Source organism: Corvus kubaryi, unplaced genomic scaffold, assembly GCF_017639235.1.
Source record: "Corvus kubaryi isolate FWS band 111438036 unplaced genomic scaffold, C.kubaryi_AGA036_p1.0 37249, whole genome shotgun sequence".
Lineage (NCBI taxonomy): Eukaryota > Metazoa > Chordata > Aves > Passeriformes > Corvidae > Corvus > Corvus kubaryi.
Genome location: NW_024581072.1, coordinates 5,386,417 through 5,395,605, shown reverse-complemented (window position 1 = coordinate 5,395,605; position 9,189 = coordinate 5,386,417). Strand labels below are relative to the sequence as shown.

Genomic DNA, 9,189 nt, shown 5'->3' with positions numbered 1-9,189 from the left:
CGCTGCAGCAGTTTGAGGGGGACTGGTGCCCATGGGATGGACTCACACTTCAGCAGGTCGCAGGGAACTGTTGCTCTTGAGATGGAGCCACGTTGGAGAAGTTAATGGAGAACTGTCTCCTGTGGGAGGAGCGTCTCCAGCGTGCAGCAGAAGAACGACTCCTCTCCCTAAGGAGTGGGATGAACTGACCGTAACCCCCATTCCCTGTCTCCTTGCGCTGCTGGGGTAGGAGGTAGAGGTGCAAAGAGGGAGGTGTGGGGGGAGGGTGTTTTTAGGGTTTATTTTATTCCTCATTATCCTGCTCTGATTTTGTTAGCAATAAATTCAATTAATATCTCTAAGCTGAGCCTGTTTTGCTCGTGACAGTATTTGATGAATGATCTTTCCTGGTCCTTATCTCAACCCAGTCAAAAAAAGCTTATTGATAAGTGGGTTAGACATCCCAACTGTTTTAACATTGTTTTTCCCCTCTTTGTTATAGCCACAAATGAATCTCAAGTATGCCTGTGAAATACAGGTGATAAAAAACATAAGTAAACCTTGTCTAAGGAAAATTCTGCCTAAGAATTCCCTTGTCAATATATTTGAAATGTTTTTCTTTTCCATATTTTTTCATGCACTTTGGACTTCAAACCTATGGGAGAACACAAATCTAACAATTTCAAACTGGTTAATACCCATACCTTCTAACAGACTTTTCCTCTTCTACATATTGAAGTGAGCATAATGTTTTTGGTTTGTTTCAGTCTCTTCCACTTGACTCTCCATTGTGCTAAGATCCTAGGTCAGGGTTTCATTTGGATACTCACATATATATTTGTATCTTACTTCGTATCTCATTTATTTGTGTATTACGAAGGATAACACTTCATCAACCATATATAGCTATCCATTTTTTTAACCTTTTCCAAAACTTATTGTAAAACTGAAGCTAGATCTTGGCAATAAAACTTGCAAGAATCGTGTAGAATTTCTCTGCCCTTCTTGAATGGATTTGGTTTCTTGAAGCATTTACTCTTAAATATTTTGATTTACGTAGAAGCATCCTGTAACACACATCTGTGTTATGTGTGCATAGACATACACTGTCCCCGGTACTCATCAGCCTCACTTGCATACTTACTTTCAGAGCGTGCAGGGTGTTGGTCCATTCCATGGAGCCTATCTGAGGTATAGCAGTAAGGAGTATGCTTGTAGCCTTATTTGCATTCCCTTTCAGCGTCTTTAAAACTTTATCCACTGAAACCTAGAAATACAATACAGCTGAGTGGTGTCTGTCAATTTTGATGGCATGCATTGCAAACAAATAAATTTAACTCAGAAGTGTAAAAGTGAAGTCTTCGAATAACACAGACTTTTTAGATAGTACATGTCTTTCCTCTGTGTGTGTATGGTTTATACTTGTGTATTGGAAACAAACAGGAGAACTAAAGCATATACATTGCTTTGCACAGAGCTGCAAAAGAAAAAATACCAGACCAATCACAAGAAGACAAGTCATACACAGAATTCACGAGCTTCATACTCACAGACCCCCAGATTCAGACAACAGGAAATGAATGGTTTGCTAGTAGTGAGGCAGGTTTATGAAAATGAATGAGATAGCAACAATTGACTCTATTCTTACTTTCACAATCATTCATCAAGAATAACTCAGGGATACTAACGTAAGTAAGAACAGATTCAGTACAATATGTTATCTCTTATTAAAACCTACACGTTCTCATCCAAATCCCTCAGGACACACCAGAGGAAAAAAGTTTCACTCACTGCTTCTTCATGCTCCTTCCAGCAGTCATAATCTGTTGCCATGGCAATACTAGCATAACTCATTCCAGCTTCCTTCGCAAGAATCACTTCAGGCACTGTAGTCATGTTGATAACATCAGCTCCCCAGCTGCGAAACATACAGCTTTCTGCTCGAGAGCTGAAACGTGGGCCTTCAATTGTGATCATTGTCCCCTTGGAATGACACTGGAGCCCCAGCTTCTTGGCAGTCTCAATAAGAACCTGCAAAACATGCCAGTGTCAGGGAAAGGAAATAATTCCTCTCATGCACTGCTTTTGCATCCCATCAAAAACCTGCATACAGAAGAAGTTAGCTTTATACAAAGTAGTCATACTTCAAATGGCTACAGCTGTCCAACACCAAAGATAGTTTTGTTTTCTTCACCCAACAGGAAAAATCAATAGTCCTATCAACAGGGATGAACTTGAACTCATCTGGTTTTGTTAGTAGCAGTTGGATTACTGCTTTCAATGCAGACCAAGAAGACTGGGAAACAGAATTTTTTTGCACATTTAGACTGTGCCTAGACTGCAAGCAGAATGGTAGAAGCATTCCACTAAGCACAACATTATCACATGGTGGAGCTGAGCTAGTGAGAACAATAGTAAGAAATTTACATTTTGGAAGTTAAACTCTACAAGCACATACTTCAAAGAGTACCCTGGGTATCTGTGTAGGAATTATTACCACATTTTCCCATGCCAGTGGCTGAGCTGTACATATGTACATTGACATATAGCACGTACTTCACATTCGTCTTTATAATTCCAACTAGGACCTCATATATGGCAGAATAATCCTGACTTTCGCTCTTAGTAATTGGCCTGGATAATGCCAGCTGATACAGCTGGAATAAGAGGGTACTGGCCTACGTAAATGGGACTCGGATACCCATCACTGTTCTGAGTAGGAAAGAGAAAGGAACTATGATGACATTTATTTAAAATGGCCATCAACAACAAAGAAAAGCTAGGAAAGAAAATGAAAGCAGCATCAAAAATTGTGGTAGGCCAGGAGGGGTCTTCATAACGCAGCAGCAGTGAAAAACCTAGTCTGACACCATGAGAAGCAACTTCTGAGCATCATGATTTATGCCATGTGGAGCAGCTTCCCTGCAAAACACCGTGAGAAACCTACACTCAACATAAATGGATGCAACAAGCAGCAACAGCTCAAGTGCTTTACATGACCTTGTGGGGTGCCTGGCATGTGGATCAGTGGATTGTGTGGAGCAGTGGATTTTGTGGAGCAGCACAACATAAAGCTGGAGTATCCACATCTGCCACTGCAGATGCATGTGAACAGGTAAGTCTCCACTCCCAGAAGAGGGTGGGTGTGTACATAACTCACATGTGCTCAGGAAGGATACTTTGTGCATGAGACTGCATGAATGTTTGTAGGAGTAAAGCAGAGCTTCTAGGGATTAGCCACAGAAAGATATATAGAAATTTGTAGCTTTTGTTAATTTGATTTTGTGACACTGCCCTTGTCTCCAAATCAGAGAGACATGGATTTGATAGATGCAGCACTTGGTGGATAAGAACTGGCTGGATGGCTGCAGGCAAAGAGTTGCGGTCAACAGCTCCTTGTCTGTGTGGAGACCAGTGACCAGTGGTGTCCCTCAAGGGTCAGTACTGGTGCTGATACTGTTCAACATCTTTGACATGGACAGGACATCCTCAGAAAGTTTGCCACTGACACCAAGCTGTTCAGGACGGTCAACATGCTGCAGGGAAGGGATGGGGCATCCATAGGGACCTGGACACGCTGGAGACGTGGATCTGTGCAAACCCCATGAAGTTCAACAAGGCCACATGCAAGGTCCTGTACCTAGGTTGTGGCAACACCTGACACACTTACAGGTTGGAAGGAGAAGTGATTGAGAGCAGCCCTGCTGAGAAGGACTTGGCAGGGGTTGATGGTTGATAAAAAACTCAATATGACCCAGCCATATGCACTCACAGCCCAGAAAGGCAATGGGATCCTGGGCTGCATCCAAAGCAGCGTGGGCAGCAGGGTGAGGGAGGGGATTCTGCCCCTCTGCTCCATTCTGGTGAGACTCCACCTGGAACACTGCATCCAGATCTGGGGTCCTTACTGTAAGACAGAGATGGAACTGCTGAAACAAGTCCAGAGGAGGACCATGAAATTGATAAGAGGACTGGAGCACCTCTCCAATGAAGACAGTCTGAGAAAGTTGGGGCTGTTCAGCCTGAAGAGAAGGCTGTGTGGAAAACTCACAGCAACCTGGCTGGGAAGGGTTCTACAGGGAAGGTGGAGAGGGACTCTGTCAGGAACTGTAGTGATAGGACAAGGAGTAACAAGCACAAATTGAAAGAGGGGAAACGTAGGTTAGATATTCGGAACAAATTTTTTAACATGAAGGTGGTGAGACACTGGGACAGGCTGCCCAGGGGGGTTGTGGATGCCACAACACTGGGACTGTTCAAGGCCAGGTTGGATAAGGCCATGAGCAACTTGTTCTAGTGGAAGGTACCCCTGCATGTGGCAGTGGCAGTTGGGACTAGATAATCTTTAAGGTCCTTTACAACCCCTTAATAGTCTGTGCTCTAAGCTGATCTAATATTTTGGTTTATTGAGGCTATTAATTCTGAATATATGTTTAGCTGAATGCCAGTTAATTACATTGTTAATAAATCAATAGATGAATTGACATGACTTAAACCACAGGTGAGCAGTGCCTTTCTGAAATTCTTCACTAAGTTCCAACTTTACTGCTATAAGACATAGTGTTGAGCCTCACTTTCTAAAAGCAGCAATACCCAAAATACCCTATGTTATTTGAAACTTCACAGAGAAAAAGATAAACTCCATTTAGATTCTCATTTAATTTACAGTGCATAACCCAACTAAACCAGAGTATTTTAATGTATTTGCATAAATGCAATATAATATGAAGTTTTCAGATGTTTTGATGCGAAATTCCTTAAACATGTTACATACACAATCTTGGCTTTATTATTATTGCATTTATCTATGAAATTCCTCTGAATTGGGATAAACTGGCCTGAAATTATCCCAGCAATTTTCAGAGATAGTTTTAGGAAAAAATTTAAGTCACTTTTATCTGGTATTTTCAAATGAAGTGAAAACATTCCTTCTCAGCCTCACAAAGAGCCCACATGTTCTTTAAAACATCTGTTAGGCTGATTAGAATGCACAGGCTAATGAGATAATGATCACATGTGAGACTGGGAAGTACCTAAATGTTTTTTTCTCTGTTTGAAAAGGCACATTTCTCTGCTGGTTTTTCAAAAAATGTAAAACCTAAATAACGTTATCTCTTCAGTTAACTATTGAAAGAAAACTAGTCTTGGCATATGTTTCCTGCAGTCTCAGGAAACGCCTAATGTATGAGTAGTTACTTTTTTTAAAAAATGACAGCGTGAAGTACCGCCGATCACCAAAGTAATAAAACTTCTTAATCCATTTCTTAATAAACTCCTTGCACATGCTTTGACATGACATCATGGCCACAGTTAGAAAGCAGCTAAATGCCAACTAATCTTTGGTAAGAGCATGTGGCTAGGCTCTTTTTGCAAGAAAAGTGCAAAGTATTTTGCATAATTTGCTGCTCAGTGTAAGAAGGGCAAAAGCCTGCACTTGTGTAATATGCAGCGGTTTGTTTCTTAATGAGACTTTAGTTCACTGTAAAACACCTTGGTTCCCACTGTGGACATCTCTAAACCAAAGTGTGGCCAATTAACAAAAATAGCCCATAATGACACTGAAGCAAATTGGTGACAAAAGCAGAACAGCTCAGTAGTCCAAATGTTTGTACATGTTCAGGGTATAGATTGTGCCACCTGCTTCACAATTCAGCTTTCTCTTGACTGCAGAGAGCAGGACTCTTAGATGAATATGACTGATTCTGTAAGTACTCCTGTTCCTCTGAAGAATGTACCTCCTTGAAGCTTCTGATCAGAAGCATTCCACAACATCACAAAACAGGCAGTTCATTCTTCACCTTCCTTTTTCCTCAACTCTAGGAATACACTAAGGTGACATATTCAATCAGATACACTCCTCCCAGAAGCTTATAAAGGCACTGAAAAATAGAGAAGTGTTTCACACTCTCTAGTCTGAGAAGCCTGAAAATCATGAAGTGACACAACTGAGAACAATAACTAAGAATAAAAAGCTAATTTAATTTGGCTTGTTTATATTTAACATCCTAAGCCTTGACTCTCCACCACCTCCCTCCTCTACAATGCACAAAAGCACAAATGCAATATTACAATTTCTGTGAACGTTAAACTACTACTTATTTAAATATTTAAGTATGTAGAGTGCCTCTACCATAGGTGTAGCTTTATTCAGAAAAAAATGGAACTAATTTCTAATCCTAACTGCTTTGTTCAGTTTGTTGCTTTCTTGGCTGGTTACTTGATAAATAAAGATCTTTTGTCCTGTTATTAACACTCTGGGAAAATCTATGTTGCCAACTGACTTCTTCTGCATACCTCCCTTAGGAAGACAGATGCAAGATCTTTTACTTCCCATGCCTTCCAGATGTTACATTTGTCCTTAATACCATGATGTATATGAGAAACAGGATAAAGAGGTGCATACTGCCTCTGTATTCTAAGAATACACAATTAGACTAATATATCACAAATAAGTACCATAAAAACAACATTTCTTAATACTATTACAGAATTCACTAACCTCTCTGGTTTTGGTGCAGAATGGCTCAGCCATTGGAATATGACATACTCCTGAGAGACTGGAATGCTGTCCGTCATATAAAGTACAATGTCTTTTAGTTGTCCTAGAAAAGCAGAAAACTTGCTTAGAGAGAACAACAGAAAAAGAAAGCAACAAACTGATACAAATCAAAAAACACAGCATCCCTGGGAGTGGAAGAAAAAAACAGTATGATATTAATGACCACCTGTAATCCTGTTCTGCACTCCACTAGTGCATCGTCAATTCATTAACAAAATCTTTTGTTAAGCCAAGACACTGAAATACTGATTTGTTCCTAAATGACACAAACAGCCACATTGTGCTGTGATTCTACTGCAAAACAATCAACTAATTTAATACTCAGGCATGTAACCACTGGAAAAAAGAGTAAGTATGCTTTAAGAAGGGAAGGAATAAAATCTCAGATACCACAAGGCTAGTCAAAATAGAACTTGTTGATATCACTGCATTCCTACATTGAAAGGATGGGAATTTGCAGGAACAACTTCCAGCATGAAGGAAATGTGAATTCAATCAGAAAAACCTTGGAACAAGATGTCTTCATGTTCTCAGAAAGATCACACACACATGCACTGCCAGCTTCCAAGTAGAAGAATCCTTTTTCTCTTTTCTTTCAATGGATGGAAATGGTCAAACATGTTGAAATTACCATCCAGCATGCCATTTTGGAACACATGGAACTGCTACCCACTACCACTTTACCCTCAAATGCACTGCCTCAAGCTAACCAACCAACTAATTGGATGGTGCAAACCATCTGGAAAAATGTTCTCAGACACTCCCTTCTTCCCTGCAGTGTGTCACATATTGTGCTTTACAGGAGAAAATAAAGACAATAGCCAAATTCAATCCACAGTTGAAATACAAAGTATCTGCTGATAATGCTTTTTATAACAGCTCTCCAATAAAATCACTAGAAAATATTTAAAAGAAGGTTTTAAATACAAGTTACATGTTAGAGTAGGTTTGGACAAAAAAAAAAGCATCAATAAGATAGCCTTAAGAATGAGATTATAAAATAGGAAAGATATGGATGAATTAAAAACATCTGGAAAATGGGATACAGCTGTTAAAATCAGATGAAACACTAATATTAATTTTGCCTTTATGGGATACTGAAAAGCTGCAAAGAGAATGTATGAGATTCTTCACACTTTTCCATTTTTTCTGCTAATGAATTATTTAGAGCTGGAGGAAATGGTAAAAGCCATAATACATTTCCTGCACTATAGTATTTCCGATGTTATTAGTCAGACACCTTCAATCAGAAAAGTCTGAGAAAAGATCTCATATCAATAAATATTAGCATCTGACTTTCAGATGCCCTGTGTTCTTTGAAGAAAATGGTCACATCACTACATGCCATCATAAAGAAATCCCACTTGGTCTGAAAGACAGGTGTCTGCTAAGGAAGGCAGGAGCCTCCCTTGGAATGGAAAATGTAACCGCCCCTTCCCTCTGAATTATTCTAATTTTGAAATTAAGGGGCTTTCAGGCAAAGATATGAGAAATAAGAATAACAGTTCTTCACTAGCATAGATAACAAGGCAATGATACAGAAACACTGGCTTAAACTGCCAGAGTCAGGATACAACCTGACACCCTGTCGGTCAGGGTGGTGGTAGCAGTCCAATTAAGTGGTGGCTGCAGTCCTCTTGAGGTGACAGATATGGTTCTGTTGAAGGGGGGATCCTGTAGAAGGGTCTGGTCTTCCTCAGAAGGTCCAGTGGTGGTTATGTAGCTCTTGTCCTCTGGGAACCCTGGAGGTAAGGGTTGAGTGTGGTGTTCCAAACCTCAGATCATATCCAGGTAGCAATGCTTGGTTCCTCCCCCTGGGCGGAGCATCTCACAATGGGATGATGTAATTCTATGAGTCATGCAGTGAGGTTAGACAGCCCATAAACAGAAGATATGCCTCGGAGGGAGTTATCAGGGATGTGTCATGGACGAGACAAAGAACACTGCCCCACCTGGTTTTAACAGATGGTGATAGAATACACCAGTAGATACATAGATACATACTTTTGGTTACATTTTACATTGTAACTGAAGACACCACTACATTTTGCACCATTCACACAAACTGCACGGGAGTAAGTAAAACCAGTAAGACCTATAATTGCTTTGAGCAGTGGACCACACGTGTTCACAGTTAGACAATTTCTCTTCCGCATCTGCTGCAGTTTAAAACCCACCTGGAAATTAAACCCCACTAAGCCCCTGTACCTGCAGCAACAGCCATACTTTTAATCAGACAATAAGGTGACTTTTGCTCCTTCGTTTTGGTTTTTATCACAGTAACACAGGGTTTTCTGGCAATTCTGACTATGACTGATTCTAGGAAGCAAAATCCAACTCAAATAAATGAACACACCAGTCATTTCCATCTGTGACAAACAGCCCTCTACCACTTTTATCATCACCTTCCTCCTTCGTCCAGTAGTGTTGAATTACCAAACTATTGGTAATAAAAGAATAAAATGTAAATTCACACTGGCATCAGCTGTATAAAAAGCAGTTTCAGTATGGTCTGCATCTTCAGGGACACTAGAAGAAAATTCTACAAAAAAATTTACAGAGTGTAACAATACTGCAGTAATTGTAGTAGTGTTTGTGACACAGAGAACAGAAACAATAAAACTGGCAGCTATTACAGGAAGCTATTTTCT

The 9,189-nt window shown here is 40.2% G+C and overlaps 1 protein-coding gene across 2 annotated transcripts in view; it reads right to left on the bottom strand.

Annotated features, from left to right (window-relative positions):
• The window catches only part of LOC121662423 (methylthioadenosine phosphorylase), a 32,779-nt gene that overhangs the window by 5,658 nt on the left and 17,932 nt on the right, over positions 1 to 9,189 (bottom strand). For both annotated transcript variants that reach the window (XM_042023557.1, XM_042023556.1), the window contains exons 5-7: positions 6,479 to 6,581; positions 1,771 to 2,010; positions 1,124 to 1,246 (exon numbers count right to left, since the gene is read on the bottom strand). In XM_042023557.1, the coding sequence (XP_041879491.1) occupies positions 1,124 to 1,246; positions 1,771 to 2,010; positions 6,479 to 6,581 (466 nt within the window). The remainder of the gene's footprint in view (positions 1 to 1,123; positions 1,247 to 1,770; positions 2,011 to 6,478; positions 6,582 to 9,189) is intronic.